Source organism: Furipterus horrens, unplaced genomic scaffold (genome assembly GCF_987537825.1).
Source record: "Furipterus horrens unplaced genomic scaffold, mFurHor1.1.pri manual_scaffold_2, whole genome shotgun sequence".
In the NCBI taxonomy this organism is placed as follows: domain Eukaryota; kingdom Metazoa; phylum Chordata; class Mammalia; order Chiroptera; family Furipteridae; genus Furipterus; species Furipterus horrens.
Window position 1 is genome coordinate 98,495,656 of NW_028327172.1, and position 20,392 is coordinate 98,516,047.

Here is a 20,392-nt window from a genome sequence, read left to right on the forward strand (position 1 = left end):
AGGGCACATCTCATTCTTAAATAGAGCACCCCAAATGGTGAACCACCTGCATTCAGTAACAAAAGGAAGAGTGAAGACACAAAAACCAAATGCAATTAGCAACCTTTGATTACATTAGTAACAGGCATGAAAGTAACTGGAAACAATCAGGAAAATCTGAACATGGACAGGACATTAAATAATATTAAAACCCCTCACCATTTTACTTGCTGAAATACTTGAAAACAATAAGAAGAAGAATTCAGTCATTGATATAATTATTTTTAAAGTATGTGCAACAATACCATGTGACTTTCATTTAGTCAAGATTTGCCAGATTTGATCTTAGCAAATCTGGCACATATAATGATATGTGTTATCTGTGTATGATCCGCATGTCTATGTATTATCAATTAACTGTTATCTCCCTTGAGTAAATCTTTTTTCAACTTATCTTTCGGCAACTGACCTGGGATTCCTGCAACTTCTTGTTCTGCCACAAATGAAACTTACTTATAACCAGATAATGCAATAGTTTCCAGGTTCTGTTATTGGTCTTCATCAAGTTGTTCTCTCAGAAAAATTCTATCCAATGTCCTAGTCATAAATCCAATGGAATTTTCATCTTTCTCTCATTCAATAACTGTCACATGGTCAATAACTTTCAATGGGTATGTTGCAATAATTTTAAAAAAAAATTCAATACCTGGCTATTTAGTCAGGGGAACTGACCTTTTCCCCTTTAAATTGTCAAAAACAAAACAAAACAAAAAAATGACAGCCAACACAATAATAGCCATCTAGTATGAATGAATCAAAATTATACCCATTTTTCATCAGATCACCAAAAAATATATTTTTTTGCGTGCTGCAGAATTTTAGTAATTAGATTTTGTGTGCCACGAGATGAAAAAGGTTGAAAATAGCCATCATAGATTGCTTAATTCTTAAGAAGTTTTACCTCTGTTGGTAATACACTCTCAATACTCTTCTATGCTTGTTTTGGCTACATTATATTAATCCTTGAAAACTAAGTTTAGATGTTATCTACCCAGTAGCTGTTTGCCACCAACATTCTGTGTGATATGTAATACCCTGGGCTTGCCTCTCCATTACAACATTCAAAACATCATACTATAATTATTTACTTGTTGCCCTCCAAGTAGATGTGAGCTTTTTGAGAGCTGAGCATCTGAATACTTTGATTTAGAAGTATTTGGAAGACAAAAGACATTTTCTGAGTTGATCAACGAATTTTACAAAAATAAAGGATGAAGAAACAGGCTCAGAGAAGTTAAATAATTCCCTCAAGTTTACAAAGCCAATAGGCTAATACTTAACCCTACATCTTCTGATTCTGAATTTCTTCAAATACCATTTTATACTCCATTTCCAACAACTTGTGAAGACTCTTGGCTTATAACATAAAAATACCTGGGAATGTGGAAATGGACTAGGAAAGAATAATTTTGATTATGTGTGTAAGTATGAGATATAGTAGTTTTCAAGAAACAACTCTGAGTAAATCAGGCCAGGATCAGAGTCAATGTTTTGGGCACTCAAGAACAGTATCTTTTTTAAAAAAGCATCACCCAAGGACATATTTATGGATTTTAGAGAGAGGGGAAGGGAGGGAGAGAGAAAGGGAGAGAAACATCAATGTGAGAGAGAAATGTGAATCGGTTCCCTTCTTGCATGTGCCCCCAAATGGAGACTGAACCTGCAACACAGGCATATGCCCTGAATGGGAATCAAACCTGTGACCCTCTGGTTGGACGGTCCAACCAACTGAGCTACACTGGCCAGGGCCACAACCTGTATTTTAAATATGGATGGTATGTGAGAACCTTTGTTTAGTGAATAAATACAAAACAAAAACAAACTTTACCCAATGGTTTCAGTGACTCAAAACAATAAATAAATTTACAAGGTTAATATGTCTTTTCAAAGCAAGAAACTATTTGGCTTTAATTAATTAACACACAACACTAAAACAAGATAAAACAAACAAAAGAGTTCAAAAATCTGGTTATTGTGGACCTGCTTGGGAATTTAGTTTTTAGTTCAAAAACAGAAAAAGAAAGTTGTATTCTTTCCTACTTAGATGGTATTGATAATAGTTGTCAGGGCAAATTCAAATTGCAAAAACCATGTACATACTTTTTTCTTTCTTACTGTATACAACTAATTGCCAAATACCAAAAAAAGTACATTTCCCATTAAAATTACTTTAAAAGACCGGCTGATTATTACTAAGGTAATGGGAATAATCAAGAGTTTAAATTTCCCAAGATAGCTATGAAAGGGAAGAGTAAATTAAATTCAAGTATGTTGAGTTACAGTTGTTTTTTTAGTTATCTGACACACTAGATCAGCCATTTCTTTCCTTAAAATCAATTATATTTATTAAATGAGAATAGAAAATAGTCACAACAGATGTAAAATTAAAGTTCAATGACTTATTAAAAAATCAAAAAACGTCTCTATTTCACAAACTACTGAAAAATTAAAAAGATAAACTTGTTATCAATATGTATTACTATGTACTAATTATTATGACCTAATATTACTAACATGAGAGATCCCATTCCAATTATCAATTAGTCAAATAAATGGCACTTTTGAGAAATTACTTACATGAAATTTTTCTTAGGAGAATGAATAGAAAGACTTTTCTAATAAAGGTAATGGTAACTGATCAGATTTTCTTCTACCATTTCTAAGAGATACTTTCTTGTACCATTTCTAAGACATTAACATTTACACCGTTTCCTTCTTATACAAAGAGAAAGTTAATTTACTGCATTTTTCAAAGCATAAGTATAGAATATGTGAGTCATTGCTTTGACTAACATCTTCAGGCACCTTAGAGCAATTGCACACAGTGTACAATCATTCACGTTTTAGCCCTACTTAAAATAATAATTATTGATTCATTATTATTACTGTTAATTAATAATAATAAATTAACAATGGCCCCCACTGTTCCAGAAAGAAAGGAAATCGTTAGATTCTGATTAAACTTTTCTAAAATTGGAAACTACTGGAAATTAACTAGGACAGTCTGGAAAAAGCATTTACTACTGCAGTTCACTAATAATTAACACAAATAAAAACGAAATGGCTACATCTTCTAAGAATATCTGGCATATTTAGAGAGGACAGGTTTTTTAGAGTATCTGTGTTTCTAAATAAAATTCTAATATCTACAAAAAGTGGTTTGTTACAGAAATGAAATAAACCACTATAAAATTCAGAAAAATTTAAAATAACCAGTAATAATATAAGCAGCATAACTATAAAATATTATTAAAAAGTGCTGCACTTGAATTTCATTATTAGTTGCTTTAATGGTAACCAGAAAGAAAGGTAGAGAAGAAAATGTTTTTAAAAGATCATTAGGGAAAAAAAAACTATAGGTTATAGGAAATTACTTTCTAAATTATTAACATAATCATAGCAGGTAAATTTCATTACACTAGATATAATTAAGTTCATTTTACCTGTGCAGAGATAATGTAACCATGTAAGTTTCCTTCCACTGAAATGCTGGCTGTAAAATAATTCAAACTGTAAAAAATTAAAAAAAACCAAATTAGTTTCAGTTACTATAATACATCTTACTTGGCTATTACTACACTAAAAAGTTAAAAAATGTTCATATTATAAAAGACGTTATAGCCCTTCTGGTACACCTAACTCATTTTACAGATGAGAAAACACATCCATGCAAGCCTCTAAACAGCATCATACAAATATTACTCCAGCTCTTTCACTTACAACCTTGTCCAGGGTACTTGCTCCCCACTAAAAAGTGGCCCTGCAAATATGACTTTTTGTATAAATTCAAAAATGACATAGTGATTTGATATCATTTTTGAAAATTATCAATTTAGATTTCATAAATACAAATTACTGAACAAAAACACCATCATATAAATTTCAGTATAAAAATACAAGTCATATCTTTATGTTTAATCTATTTGCCAATGTATACCTTTGCTGAATGACCCTGGCTGGTTTGGCTCAGTGGATTGAGCGTCGGCCTGCGAGCTAAGTGTCGCTGGTTCGATCTTCCAGTCAGGGCACATCAGAGAAGGAAAACTCTGACTCCAAAAAACCTCCGCTGCCTTGCGGCATACCTCTTCAGGGGAAAGGCTAAGGGAGTAAACCCCGACAGAAAATCCGGAGCCAGAGTCCCTAAGGCGGTTTGACGTTGTAGTCAACACCGGCAACTCCTGCGGCGCACCTGAAGCCAAGCTGTATTGACTCCGTCTTTCCCTTGGACCCTTCAGCTGCGAAGAGAGGGGTGGTCTGCTGCATGGGCAACAGCAGACCCTCCATATCACCCTGCCCAGGCTCTGTAGCTTCAGCTTTACTGGAGAGGACACTCCAGCGTCATCGCAAGATGTCGATTCAACACGGGAGGAGACAGATACTGTGTCACTCCCGAGTCGGACTGCACAGCCATTCTCGGCGGTGCAGATAGACTCTTAAGAAGCTACACCATCGTCTCTCGAGACGGACGGCTGCCGACGACGACCTTTGCTGAAGGACAGGTTGATTAATATATCTGTGGTTACCTATAAAGTGATTATCTATGGTTTAATGTCCACATCCAATCAAACACTAATACAAGGAAAGCTTCATAGTATTTGTCGTTGTATCTCCTTTTGTTGATATTATTGCAAAAAATTAAACATTCTATTACTGTAACTTTTAAATATAAAAAATTAATTCATTGGATTCAATGTGTAATGGTAGGACACCAGTCCAAAAACCACAGAGTTCATATCTTTTAAAGAGCTCTTACGTAATATACAGTGAGAAAATAATATACTGAAATGACTCAATATAAAAAAACAAAAACTCAACTTTATTTCAAAACTGAAAAATAAATAAATGCATCATGTCACAATTCAGAATTTTTTCAGACTTTTTAGCATAATGTCCCATACGTAATATACCTAAAGCTTTTGTTTGTATATCAAAGTTTACCTTCTGTATTTTCAAAAAGAAGTTTAAATAAAGCAATTAGGAACATCTGACCTATCAGCCGCACTATGCCCACTCCTTACAACAAAATTGATAACCGCCAGCCAAAGGAATTAGTAAATTCTTTCAGCAGTTTATTCCAACTTTGCCTAGTCCAGGGAAGCTCAAACTTGTTAAGCATGTTTTCTCTCAAAAGGGTGCAGAATTCTTGTCTATGAGCAAGTCCACCAACTTGCATGATAAATAAGAAATGACTAGCACCTGAATACTTAAGATTTTCTTCTGGTTCTAATGTAAATAAAGAGAAAAAATTTTTAAATGTTACAAAAGGATCCCAGTAGTATGTTTTGACTAATTAATTATCTTTAAGAATATCAATAAAATTCAATTACTACTATACAACTCATAATTTAATTATGAAACATTTATAATGAATTTGTGGACAAAAGCAAAATAAAACATTTCTAAAACTAAGAAAACCAAAGTTTAAAATACTATTTATAAATTGTTTAAGTGTGAAACTAGCTTTAGGATATATATTCAAAGATCTGAATGTTTTACCTCTTTTTATTCCTAGCAACGGGTACTATCAGTAAAGTTTTATTAATGATAATATCAATATACAAATAAACCAAACCAAACCATTCCTTTATCCTTAAATTTAAAATCTAATTAGCTAATAATAACAAAAAGCTTTAGTTTCAAATGAGAATATTATAAATTTATCTGGTATTAAAAAGAGAAAAGCTGTAAAACCTTGCTGAACTATATCATTAAATAACCACTTTCAAAGTTTATTAGTAAGAAATATATCTTGACTAAACTTCAGCATCTTTCACACATCATTTAAGGGCATAATTAAAACTCCAAGGGCCTTAAAAATGAATAATTCGTTTTCAATGAGCTTATTCATGTCTAATCGAGAGCCACACTAATATACATTACTTTATATTTCTTTAGTTATTACTCAGGTTGTGGACTAGGTAAACAAAAGAAATAAAACTTACTGATCTAATATGCAAAATAAGTTACTTTTAGTTAAAACTTAATTTCCATAGTTTTAAGATTACATATGTATAAAATAAAAATAAATTTTGATAAACAGCTATATTTAAGATTAAGATATAAAAAAATATAATGATCATTAAGATGAATTACTTTAATGTGAAAAATGTACACTATTAAGTAAACACAGATGGATTTTCATCTTTATGTAATTGAAAACTTCGATTAGAAAAAAATTATGAGGATAAACTCCCTCTACTGGTAATTAAAGAAAATCCAAATGGAGAGAAAAATATTCTTAGAAGTATAATTTTATAGGAGGAAAGACACCCACTTCCTATTCGTAAATGGGGAAACTGAAACTTGATGAAGGTCACACATTAATAAACAAAGTTTATAGTATTAAAAAAAGTATTAATTTCCCTAAAATTTCTCAAACAAGCAATATCTGGCTTTGGTGTGCCCCCTACCTCTCGCTAAGTGGTCCCAGGCCCAGCAATAGTGGCAGTGGGCCTTGGTTTGCAGCTTGGCCTCTCCTGGAGACTTCCAAGCCCAGCACAAGTAGCAGCCGTCTGCAGATTGCTTTGTAGCTCATGCCAGGTGATTTCCAGAGCAGAACACAGATGGAGGCTGACATTGGCTTGCACTTCCCAGAAGGCCCCAGAGTCTGCCCACCCAATGGACAGCTTTAGACCAGGTCAAAGCACCACCCAACCACCTCCACATGTGACACACGCAAGGGGTAGACTCAGTAGGCACCAGAGCCCCACTGAAATAAGTCCTGCTCCATGGGTGGGCACCTGCACAGCTGACTGTTCACTCCAGTGGTTGGAGCCAGTCCTTACAGCTGATTGGCCTGGAGGGTAAATCCATCCCACTGACATGTCAATAGCAATCCAGGTTCAACTACAAGAAGAGGGAGTACACAACCCAGGGTGGGGGTGTACCTCAAGTACCCAGCTTGGGTGAGTTGGGGGACTGTGCCACTCGACTCCACAGGACATCTACTACATAAGGCCACTCTACCGAGCCTGGGAGGTAGCAGTTCTACATAGAAACAAACACAAAGAGGCTGCTGAATTGAGAAGGCAAAGAAATATGGCCAAAATTAAAGAACAGAACAAAACTCTAGAAACTAAAGAACTAAACAAAATGGAGACAAGCAATCTGCTAGATGCAGAATTGTAAACACTGGTAATAAGGAAGATCAATGAACTTAGGGAGAGTAGATGAACATAATGAGAACTTCAACAAAGAAATAGGAAATATAAAAGCGAAACTAAAAAACATAAAAAGGAACCACTCAGAAATGAAGATACATTAACTGAAATGAAGAACATGTTATAGGGAGTTAACAGTGGAGTAGACAGAGCAGAGGATCAAATCAGAGATTTTAGAAGATAAGGAAGCAGAAAACATAGATAAAGAGCTTCCTAGACAAGAAAAAGATAAGTAGTTCATCACCATCAAATCAGTATTATATGAAATGTTCAAGGGTCTTCTTTAAGAAGAAAAAAACATAAAGATAAAAATTTCAATAATAAAATGGCAATACAGGGCGGGGCAAAAGTAGGTTTACAGTTGTTCATATGGAAAATAATACAATAATTAATAAATAACACAAGAATAAACTGTGTTTTGCATACTCACAACTGTAAACCAACTTTTGCCCTACCCCTACATATTTATCAACAATTGAATTTTAAAAAAACAAAATAAACAAATAGAACAAAAACAGACTCAGAAACAGAGAACATTTTGATAGTTGCCAGATGGGAGTTGAGAAAGGTACAGGGATTAAGAAGTACAAATTGAAAGTTACAGAATAGTCATGGGATACAAACTACAGCATAGGAAATATAGTCAATAATATTGTAATAACTGTGTTATCAGATGGATATGAGATTTATCAGCATGTCACTTAGTAAGTGTATAACATCTAGTCACTGGGTTCTACACCTGAAAGTAATGTATTACTGTACATCAACTGTAATTGAAAAATTAAAAAATGTTTTCAGGGACTTCCGGCCAAGACGGAGGCGTACACAGACACACTGCATCTCCCTCCACAACTAAGAAGGAATACAACTACCTCAAAACTAGAAACAACCAGAAGTTGCAGAAAATCAAACTGCATAGAAGTCCAGCAAACAAAGATATAAAGAAGAAATATTCATCCAGACAAGTAGGAGGGACAGAGACGGGGTGGAGAGAACATGGTGTAGTAGTAGCAGTGGCAGCAGAAATGGCAGGCCAGCAGAAAGCGCAGTCGCACGTTTTAAAAAGTCAGGAGGGACTGGACCTCGCAGCTCACTGTCCCAGCACCGGGGAAAATCAAGCCCCATTGCTTTTGACTGTGCAGACCAGTGGGGGTTGGGGTGGAGGCAGAAACCGCCGGTCACAGCAAAGTCCGCTTGTTTAAAGGGCCCCCACAGTCCTAGAACTTCCGCAGACCCACCCACTCTGGGAACGACAGCCAGAAGAGCAGCTACAGGGGCGCCAGTCTGGTGCAGAAGTGGGAGAAGTGCCTGGAAAAGGGACAAGTGCTGGGCAGGCAGCGTTATTCCCTCTCGGACCCCTCCCCCACATACAGCGCCACAACATGGTGAAACAGGTTGTTCCATACTGACTGAATCCCTAAGGCTCTGCCCCTTACAATGTAACAGGAGCAAAAGCTCTACCTGGGATGTGGAGGGAAACAAACACAGGAGCCTGTCACAATGAGGAGACACAGAAGTATGGCCCAAAATGGGAAATGGATCAAGTTTCCAGTGGGAGAACTAAGCGACGAGGAGATAGCTAACCTCACAGATGAGGAGACAGACAACCTAACAGACGCAGAATTCAAAACACTGGTGATAAAGATGCTCACAGGCTTGACAGATATGCCTGAGTATGGCAAATGCAAGAGAAGTGAAGGCTATGCTAAGTGAAAGGAAGGAAAATCCACACAAAACCAATGGTGAAGGGAATGAAACAGGGGATCAAATCAATGATTTGGAACATAAGAAAGAAAAAAAACAGTCAACCAGTGCAGACTGAGGAAGCAAGAACTGAGAAAAATGAGGAAAACTTCCCAAGTCTTGCGAAGGAGATGGACATACAGGTCCAGGAAGAACATAGGGTCCCGGGCGAGTTGGACCCAGAGGGGATCACACCAGGACGCATCATGACTGAGATGCCAAAGGTGAAAGATAAAGACAGAGTTCTGGGGGCAGCAAGAGAAAGGCAGAGAGTTGCCTACAGGGGGGTGTCTATAGGACTATCAGCTGATTTCTCAGAGGACACTTTGCAGGCAGGAAAGGACTGGCAAGAAATGTGAAGAAAAGCAACCTACAACCAAGATTACTCTATCCAGCAAAGATATCATTTGGAATGGAAGGGCAGATGAAATGCTTCCCAAATGAGGTGAAGCTAAAGGAGTTTATCACCAAGCCACTATTATACGAAATGTCAAAGGGACTTAAGAAAAAGAAGATCAAAACTATGAACACTAAAATGACAACAAACTCACAACTATCAACAACTGAATCCAAAAAAAAAAAAAAATCCAAGCAAAAAAAAAAAAAAAAAAGTTTTCAAAAATTTAAAGTAAAAAACTATTGTAAAATAGTTATTTCAAAGGGAGAGAGAAGAACAACATAAAGTTAGAAAGAAACTTTATTTCTGCCAGCCCCCATTCTGCCTTAACTTCAATTGGAAAAGCAGGCTCTTAAGAAGAAATGTTTTAAGACTGTCAAAGGTAAGGGGTCAGTTTCTCTTGCTTGGTCACAAATATATCAAAATTACCTGGCTACCCAATCCCTTGCTTTTGCTTGCATCTATCCTTTCTGCAAAATTCATAATAATCTGGGCTCAAAATCTGCCCATCCAAATCAATATTCTTCACATAGTTTTGATGGCTTGTGTTTAATGACTTTCCTAAGAAGATGCAAAAAGTTCTTAAATTATACTTCTATTCTGAAAGTCCACCTAATGCCTGGTATCCTGAAACACACCTGGCTGTTTATAGTACTGCACTCTGCTATTACCACTATTTAACAATTACTTGTACTATCAGCTACCATTTATTGAGTACCTACTTATATATCAGGCTAAGTACTTTAGTGCTTTACATGATTTCATCTCATTTTCCTATCAACAATCTGAGGCAGTGCTATCATCAGTTAACAAAAAATTTTAAACAAATAATTGCTCAGCTCTGGCTGGTGTGGCTCAGTTAGTTTGAGCTTCATCCCACAGATCAAAGGGTCATGGGTTCGATTCCTGGTCAGGGCATAGGGCTAAGTTGCAGGTCTGGTCCCTGGTCAGGGCACATACAAGAGGCTACCAATAGATGTTTCTCTCTCAAATTGCTGTTTCTCTCCTTCTCTTTCTCCCTCCCTTCCCGTCTCTGTAAAATCAATAAGCATGTCATCGGGTGAGAATAAAAAACAAAAAAGTTAATTGCCCAAAGTCACAGATCATAGTAAATGGGGTAATAAGTATTTGAAACTAAGAATTATGATTCCAGAGACCACACTGTTATTTTATGCCTAATCCTTATTTTGAAAGAAACAAAAATAACATACTTAAAGTAAAAAAATAATTCAAACTACCCATTGTTCGACTCCTCTAGGAAATGTAGTCAAATACCATTTAAATTTCATAAATGTATGTATAATTCACTGGTTCACAACCTCAAGTCACTGTCACATCACAGGCTTTAAAAAGATAATGACAATTTCTTGACAAAAATGCTACCCACACTTCCATCCAATCATGAAATAAAAAGCATCTTTTTGGTGAGTTAGAGAATCAAAGAGGGTTGTTTTCTTGAAAAACAAACACATGTCCACTCAAAAACGTGTACATGAATGTTCACAGCAGCATTACTCATATACCAAAAAGGTAGAACCCAAATGCCCATCAATTGATAAATGGATAAATAAAATGTAGTATAAAAAGGAATGAACTACTAACACATTCTAGAATATGGATGAACATTATGCTAAGTGAATAAAGGCAGTTACAAAGGACCACATATGATATGACTCTACATGAGATGTCCAGAATAGGCAAATCTATAGACTGGCTTGGGCTGGGGGAAGAGTGGAGGGGGAGAGTTGGGGGAAAGTGGGGAGTAACAACTAATGCATAGGGGATTTCTTCTGGAGTAACTTTGTGGTAATAAAAATGTTCTACAATTAATTGTGGTGATGATGGTTGTACAACTCTGTGAATATACTAAAAACAACTAAAACTGTATACTTTAAAGGAGTGAATTTAGAGCATTATGATTTGAATGTCTGTTTCCCCTCAAATGCATATGTTGAACTCCTAATATATAATGTGATGGTATTAGGAGGTGAAATCTTTGGAAGGTAATTAGGTCATGAGGATGGAGCCCTCATGAATGGGATTAGTGTCTTCATTAAAGGGACCCCAGAGAGCTCCCTCACCTAGCACCTTCTTCCACATGGGAATAAATAAGTCCGTAACTTGATAAGGGCCCTAGTACATGGTACCCTTATCTTAAGACTTCCAGCCTCCAGAGCTGTGAGAAATAAAATGTCTGTTGTTTGTAAGCTACTCAGTCTGTGGTATTCTGCCAAAGCAGCCTGAATAGACTAACACATTAGGTATATGAGTTATATCTCCTGAAAGCTATTAAAGATGTAGTACACTCTAGTCTCTTCAAAAGCTTTCAGCAAGCATTCTAAGGTTTTCTATTCAGTCACACTTTAAGGCAATTTTTATTTGAAATTTCCAATTTCAATCAATTTTTCTAGAATATTTCACATCTCATATATATTTAACTAAATTATAGCCCAGAAATAAAAATAACTACTACAACGGACAAATGAGGTATAAAAGTGGCTCAAAATTCAAATAAAAAAATTAGAAAATGATGGTTAAGTATTAGGTTCTAAACTCTGTTCTAATATCAATTTTTTTATGATTTAAAACTAGTAAGAACAGATAATAAATTGAACTAAGAGTAAGAAACATGTCTTGACAAAGAACTCTACGACAACCTTAGCATTTAAGTTTTAACATTAGTGACTATAATAATCTACATTCTTCCTACAAGGTAGATTAATTATAATTTGTGAATATACTTTCATATCACATAAGCTGTTAAGACTTTGGAAAAATATTTAAAGTGATATAACATGGAGACAATTATTAAAGTTCCTTAGGTTTTCTAATATATATCCTGCAAACTTACCATCTGTACACTTTTTTCCAATTCCTGGGGAATCGCAAACGTAGATGAAGGAGCCTGAGTAAGAGGCCATGCGCCAGCCTAGAAGAAAAAAAGTAAAATAAAAAACTTACATAGATAAACATCTAACTTAAAACTAAATATTTATAAAATAATTTAAACAAAAGCACCTCTTCTTTTTCCCTCCTTAAAATGTTGATAAAACTCATCAGCATTACTATCATGGCACATTTCATTCCAAATCAATATAACATATAACTTTAGAAGCTAGAATCCACTGATTGAAAGAAATGTAATCAGCCATTCATGTATTAATCCTTTGTATCAGACTATCTGAAATGATTAGCAAATGCCTGCAATAAAACACATATTCATACCTGTAGAACATATATTTGAAAACTAATTCCCAAATCTATTACTGTGTCTTGATTTTTGATAAAATTGTTGAACTTATTGTTGAGATCAGCACTGACACTCATATCTGTATACATCCGATGTAGCTTGCTGGTAAACTCATAACCACACGCTTGCTGTAAAAACAGTTTTAGAAAATATATGATTTAAAAAGAAAAATAATACACCATATTGATTAATAAGAACATATTATCATTGCTAGGTCTATGGTCAAGGGTCTGTCTACTATATTCAAGTCTCCTATACAGGAAAATTACCAACTATTGAATAACTTGAAATAAATATCAATCAGCTACTACTTATTTCATCAATGCATAAGCTAAAATGATACAAAAATAAAGTAAAATTCAACTGCACCACAAAACTTGTACTTAAAGGAATATTTTAGGTATATTCATTTATGAGTAATATAAATCTTTTGTTACCACTGTTTATCTCGTGGATAATTCTGTATAAATATATTATATAGAGAGAGGTCTATCCTTTAATACATTATTTGCATATCCCGTCATATGAAGATACCATTATACATTTAACCAGTCACCGGTTGATGAATTATTTCCTGTTATATACAATGCTACAATGAACACCTTTATGTGCTAAATGAATAATTTCTAGGACATAATCAGATCAAAGGCATACATTACCTTTAACTTATTGATCATGGCTTCTTCAGAATCCATAGACATAGATAACCCGTGAATTAAACGTTTTGCCAGCATTCTTGCGTAGAACTATATTAAAAAAATATTTCTAAAGATTACTTCCTTTCTGATGACTTAAATCTCAAAAATAAATCAAATATGACTAAAACAAAACTCTATTTACAACTTACCTTTTGAAAAACATCCTTATCATCGATATATTTGAAAACAGTAATGAAACTGGTGAGTTTGTCTTCCACTTCATTCTCAGTCATCCCCTTCGCTGATTTCTTTAATAAGTTGTCACAGTACTTAGCAAGCTCAAATAGAAATTGACAGTAAATCTTATAAAGAGCCCTTCTATACATATCATGCCTCAAAAAAGGCAAAATAACAACAGTTCAAAATATCAATGGACAGGATCTCTGCCATCCCGAAGTTTATCTTTTAAAAATATGAACATGCACTAAAGAACTTAAAATATATAAGATAATTTTAAAAAAAACCAACAAAACTATAAACAAGTAAAAAAAAAATCTAACCAATACGTGATGAACAATAAAACACTAATATAAATAATAGAAGTTTCAAAAGAGTACCTAGATGAGTTTTGAGTAGTTCTATAATTTTTGACATTAAACAAGTACTTTCTTTACTCTTACAACAACCTTATAATTAAGTTTCCTTTAATGGTTATAAAAAATTAATCATCAAATTTCTGTTCAATTTCAGGTAAAATAAAATGTCTATGAGAATACAAATTCAAAGCAGACATACTTTAAAACTCAAATTTTATAAAATGGAGTATTTTCTCCTTCAGTTATTTCTTAAGAATAGCCTATAATATATATGGCCTACTGCATTTCTTAAATAAATGCCAATTATATATTATGTAGATAACCGTTTTTATTTTGAATTACTTTAGTTTCATGTATCTTTTTCTGAAAAATGCTACAAAACAAATTGTTTTGACATTCTCCTCAGTTATATTTTTCTAATACTGATTACTTATAAGCAATCACCAAACTTACCAATTCAGGAGCTTTGCAAACAGACTTGGGTTCTCTGTAATTTACAACTGATGTAAGAGCCTAAACAGAAAACAGACTAGTAATTAGGCACCAGTAATAGGATATAATCTGCATGTCCATAAATTATTACCCCACATAAAACACAGCATTTTGATGGTTAATTTTGTTTTAATTTTGAACACAGGGTAAATGCCTCTAACTATATGCTTCATGATAATTATAGGACAATTACATATCCTGTTCCTACTGAAAGTTATTCTTTATAACTCATTAATGATATGACTACACTTTAAAACATCTTATAACTAGGTAAAAGCAAACTTTCTTTAAAGCATACCAAAATTCAAAAGTTTGTAAAATATCTTCTTTCAAATATTATACAATATAGCACTAAAAAGTTAAAAATTATTCACTTTTTTTCAGAACATATGAGTTTATTAACAATTCAATTCCCCTTATATAGCATAATCATGGAAAATTCAATTCCCATATAATTCAAACATTCAATTTAACCTTTTAGTTATTAATTTAAATTATAGTTATTATTTTGATTTTCACACTTAAATTAAAGTTAATCTCCATGTCAATATTAGAAATCTCATAATTAGAAGCCCAAATCCTGAAACCACCTTAAAAAACAATGAGTAAATAAAGGGAATTACAGTTGATCCTTGAACAACGTGAGTTTGAACTGCACAGGTCCACTTATATATCTAGATTTTTGGCTATAAATACTGTAAATGTCTTTCCCCTTCCTTTAGATTTTCTTAATAACATTTTCTATTCTCTAGCTTACTTTATTGTGAAATACAGTATGAGGTCTGTCCAGAAAGTATCCAGCCACATAACATTAAAAATAGACATTTATTGAAGAAGATAAAGAAACATTGTACACAGGACAATGACGCCTCAGTCCCCTTCAAAGCAGGCACCTTGGGACCTCACACAGTTCTCCCTGTGTCTTCTACTGCTCAAAACACTCTGCAAAATCCTTTGCTGGAATCGCCTTCAGCTGCCCCATCATATTTTCCTGAATCTCACTGACAGTCTGAAATCTCTTCCCTTTCAAAGGTGATTTTAATTTTGGGAAAAGTCAGGAGTCACAGGGCGATTTTATGTTTTGCCAAAAAACTCTGTGTGATGTGATGCATGAGTGGGTGCGTTGTTGTGATGAAGCTGCCAATCACTGGTTGCCCATAGCTTCGGCCATTTTCATCCTATTGCATCTCTCAGCTGATAAAGAACATTGAGGTAGTACATCCTCCGTATTGTTTGGCCTGGAGGGGTATACTTGTGGTGGACAACACCTTCCCAATCAAAAGCAACAGTTAACATGGTCTTGATCTTGCTGTGACTTTGCCGCACTTTTTGGGGGAGTGAAGAATCAGGTGACTTCCAAGGAAATCTGGTTCATTGGTAGTGGTTTGAATTAAGTCATTAGCAACTGCAGCACAATGTTCCTTCTGCTCTGGTAGCAGAAGTCACAGAATGAATTTTGCCATGACATGTCTCATGCCAAGATCCTGCGTCAAAATCTCCGACACAGTAATTTTTGGAATCCCTAGATCAGCTTCTAGTTCCTGTATTGTCAGTCACTGATCTTTGTTGATTGCAGCCTCTATACGTTCAACATTCCCAGGTGTTCTGTTTGTTGCAGGTCTTCCAGAATGTGGATCACTATCAACAGGTTCTCGACCATCTTTGAAGCATTTGTGCCACAATTTTATTTGCGCTGCTTTCATTGCATTGTCCCTAAAAGCCTTCTGAATCATCTGAATAGTTTCCGCAGAGGAATGTTCAAGCTTTATGCCAAACCTGATACAGATCCATTGCTCTACTCACTCATCATTTTGAATGTGACGGCCACACAGTAAACATGCTCACTCAACAGCATCTACTGCCCCCACTGACTAGTACAGTGAAATTGTCATTGTTCACACATGTGCATTCCAGTCCACTCTCCTCAATGCTGCACAAACCGTTCTTGCTATATTAACAATTGTCAGACTTCGTATTATAGTGAAATGCTCAGCTATAGGAATTGGAAGTCAACAGAAAATATCTAAAGTTGACGAATTTTAAAAACAGCAGAGTAAGTACACTGTTGAGAACTATGAATATTAGCTAAACACTAGAAGAAAGAGCTAGAAGAAACTGCGATGTTTACCCCTGGGGAGTGGGCAGCTGGAGCTCCTTGCCAGAGGCAGCGTGAAAGAGGAAGCCAGCTGTGCCAGAGGGAGGGGAGTGTGGTGTCTGTGAGGATGCTCGGCGGGCACATGTGGCTGTGGCTGCAGTTGGTAAGCAGTTTCGTGGCCCAGAGTTGGGGGAGTTTGATGGGAACAGAATTGGGCAAAAGGAATAGAGGAAATAAAACTAAAATGAATGTTTGACTTATGACATTTTCAACTTACGATGGGCTTACCACGACATAACCCCATTGTACATTGAGAAGTATCTGTAGATAGAGATTATTAAAGTTACCTTATCCAATGCACTCATAAAGTGCTGATCACCATTCAAAACAGTGTTGATAAGTTGCACAAATTTACCATGTACTTCCAAAACTGACTCCACAAATAGTGTTGGCATCTAGAAATGTAAAATACAAAGTACAAAAACACACTTTAAGAAGTTCAAGGATATTATTAGGCTTATTAAATAATCATTTAATTAAGAGTGAAGTTTTCCCCAAGCAAATTAATGTTACACATGCACACACATCCTCAAAATATATTTTTAGCTAAAATGGTCTTTAAAATCTAAAACTTTGATGTTGAAATTAGTTATCATTCAATACCAGAAACACAGGACTAAAGTTTCTCTGCCAGAAGAACCCACTAAAAACACACTTCTCTCTGGTGTTAGAATACTGTATCTTAAGGGTAACAAGATAACAATCTCTGAAACACCAGGAACTTTCATAGATGATTATGTAAACAAAAACTGCCCTCAAAGCCACTGAAGGCTGAGAGAGAGAGCAGAGTTCAAAAGCCAGAACACTGGAGCTGGGCAATTCCCCACATTTCAGAGAGAAGATATACTTAGTTGTGCAAATGTGATTTTTACTCTTAAGGGGGATAATTATAAAGTGAGTACCTAGCCCAGGCTGGGTTGCTCAGCTGGGTAAAGCATGGTCCAGAAATGCCAAGGTTGTGAGTTTGATCTCCAGTCAGGGCACATACAAGCAACTAATGAATGCACCAATAAGTGCAATAACAAATTGATGGCTCTCTGTCTCTGTCTCTCTCTCTCTAAAAAAATATCAATTTAGGACTTCCGGCCAAGATGGAGGCCTAGACTAACACACTCCGTCTCTCCCCACAACTAAGAAGAACTACAACTATCGCAAAACCAGAAATAACCAGAAGTTCCAGAAAATAAAGCTACATGGAAGTCCAGTATATGAAGTTACAAACAAGTGGTATATGAAGTTACAAACAAGTGGCACTCATCTGAAAGAGCAGGAGGGGCAAAGCCGGGGCAGAGATATCAAGCTGTGCTGCCAGTGGCAGCTGCAGCAACGAGTAGAGGGACAGCAGTAAGCACAGACATTTGTATTTAAGGGGAGGTGAGAAGTACCAGGGGAGCACCCCCGGCTGCAGTCCAGACCCGTCAGCTCATGATTCCAATGCAGGGGAAGGCAGACCCCCATTGCTTCGAACTGTGAGGCCCAGAGGGCGTGGAGATGGAGGAGGAGGCTCCCAGTCTCTCAGCGGAGAGTGAACAGCAGGACTCCATCTTGGACCCCCGCCCCCAAACAAAGCGCCACAGTGTGGTGAGAAGGGTTGCCCAGTAGTGATGAGTGCACGGGGCTCCGACCCCTATACCGTAGGAGGTGTGATAGTCCCGCCCAAGAAGGAAAGGTAAACAAACCTGTCAGGATGGCAGGGATAATGATAGAGATACCAATCACGCAGCTGACCAGAAAGCAAATACACGAATTAATGGACAAACAGACAAATAATCTTTATGAGGCTCAGTTCAGAGCTATAGTTATAAGACAGCTTACAGAAATAACAGCGGGACTTAATCAGGACGGGGAAGGAATGAAGGCTAGTCCTGCTGAAATGAATGAAAACACATTGAAACTAGTGGTGAGGGAAGGAAAACCAGGGATCAAATCAACAAATCGGAAGACAGGGAAGAACAAACAGTCAACCAGTGCAGAAAAAGGAAACCAAAAGTGAGGAAAATGAGGAGAAGCTCAGAAACCTCTGGGACAACTATAAGAGAGTGAATATCCAAATTATAGGGTTGCCAGAAGGTGAAGAAGAACTAGAAATTGAAAAATTATGTGAAAAAATAATGAAGCAGAACCTCCCTAACTTGGGGAAGGAAATAGACTTACAGGTACAGGAAGCACAGAGAGTTCCAAAAAACCTGGACCCAGGGAGAATCACACCAAGACACATTATAATCAAAATGTCGAAAATTAAAGATAAAGAGAGAATCTTAAAAGCAGCAAGAGAGAAGAAGAGAATTATGTACAAAGGGGTCCCAATTAGACTATCAGCTGACTTCTCAAGAGAAACTCTGCAGGCAAGAAAGGACTGGGAAGAAATATTCAAAGTAATGAAAAGCAAAAACCTACAACCACGATTACTCTATCCAGAGAAGCTGTCATTCAGAATAGAAGGGCAGAGAAAGTGCTTCCAGGTCAAAGTAAAACTCAAGGAGTTCATTAGATCCAAACCACTGTTATATGAGATGTTAAAGGGACTCGTTTAGAAGAAGGAGGATCAAAACTATGAACATTAAAACGAAAACTTTATTATAACAACCAACAACAGAAGCTAGGGAATTGAAACAAAGGCAGACTAAGTAGGCAACGAGAGTGGGAAAAGAATTATAGGTATGGGGAATATTATGGGGGGGGTCAGCGGGGAGGGGGAAGGGGCGAAAGGGAGGGAGTGATGCAGGAATTAAGAAGCATAGTTGGAGGGAGTGTAGTAGATAGGAAGATGTTGAGAAGAACTATATGCATAACCAATGGGCATGGACTAAGGGGGGAGACAACTGGAGGGAGGGGGTCACTGGGTGGAGGGGAGCAGAGGGAAAATAAATTGGGACAACTGTAACTGAAATAATCAATAAAACATATTTTTAAAAAATCAATTAAAAAAAGCGTTAGTACCTAAGACTTAAGTCAGCTAAAATTATTTGAGTCTACTACAAATGCATTCTTTTGTATTTCTAGCTCCCAGTCCTTGACATCAAACTCTATGCCTCTATGCCTAATTCATTTAACACCCTGAATCTGTAAAGCTAATAACATAAACTAATAAAACTAATAAATAACAGAGTAATAAACATAAAAATATAAACTATGTTTTTTAAAAATAGAAAACTTATATAATACTGTGGTAAGACATAAAATCTAAGGTTTGCCAAAGACAAATCTACAACTAAAGTGATGAGCATATAATAAATGCCCCCTGAATAATGTTGTCTATTCATGTATTACTGCATTATAGATGACAAGTAAATAGCTCTACCTAGGGGAAAGAGCTAACATTTCATGTCATATCTATTCTATTCATCAAACATCACTAGTAAAAACAAGGTGGTCGAACAAGATTTGATGACAGGAATACACAGATAGGAAAGATGCCTTGTTACATATAAATAGTCATTTTATTGTCAGAGAACTCTTAAGAAAGATGGGTATTAGGAACCTGATGGTCAGTGTTAGCTATTTTGGGTAGCAAGCATATATTTAGAGAAGATTGTTTTAATTTAAATTTGCTTCCTGGGTTACCAAATTCAGAGCAAATATAAAGAAAGCAAATTGTGATTCTCTATATTACCACTGATTAAGTCCATTACTTCTACAACTATTAGTGCCAGTTACACAGAAATACAAATATTTAAAAATAGCGAGGTCAGTTAACAATTGCTAAATGAACATATCAGTGTAACGGAGAAGCTTATCTCATTCAATAATTTTCTAATGATTTGATAATTCCAAAATGTGTTCAACAAACTCTAGTTTTGAAACATTTCAATAAAGATGTTTCATTTATTGGCATGGTAAACTTTTCTTTCACTCTTTAAGACAGTAAAAACAAAAACCCGACTCCATGATAATCTAATAAAGAGAAAAACTTTCCAGTTCC

General features: G+C 35.7%; 1 protein-coding gene across 3 annotated transcripts in view; it reads right to left on the minus strand.

Moving 5' to 3' along the window:
* CUL2 (cullin 2) overlaps window positions 1–20,392 on the minus strand; it is a 134,387-nt gene that overhangs the window by 30,681 nt on the left and 83,314 nt on the right. For all 3 annotated transcript variants that reach the window (XM_090266194.1, XM_090266193.1, XM_090266195.1), the window contains exons 11-17: window positions 16,758–16,865; window positions 14,277–14,336; window positions 13,437–13,565; window positions 13,249–13,335; window positions 12,565–12,717; window positions 12,191–12,268; window positions 3,483–3,549 (exon numbers count right to left, since the gene is read on the minus strand). In XM_090266194.1, coding sequence (XP_090122320.1) covers window positions 3,483–3,549; window positions 12,191–12,268; window positions 12,565–12,717; window positions 13,249–13,335; window positions 13,437–13,565; window positions 14,277–14,336; window positions 16,758–16,865 — 682 coding nt within the window. The remainder of the gene's footprint in view (window positions 1–3,482; window positions 3,550–12,190; window positions 12,269–12,564; window positions 12,718–13,248; window positions 13,336–13,436; window positions 13,566–14,276; window positions 14,337–16,757; window positions 16,866–20,392) is intronic.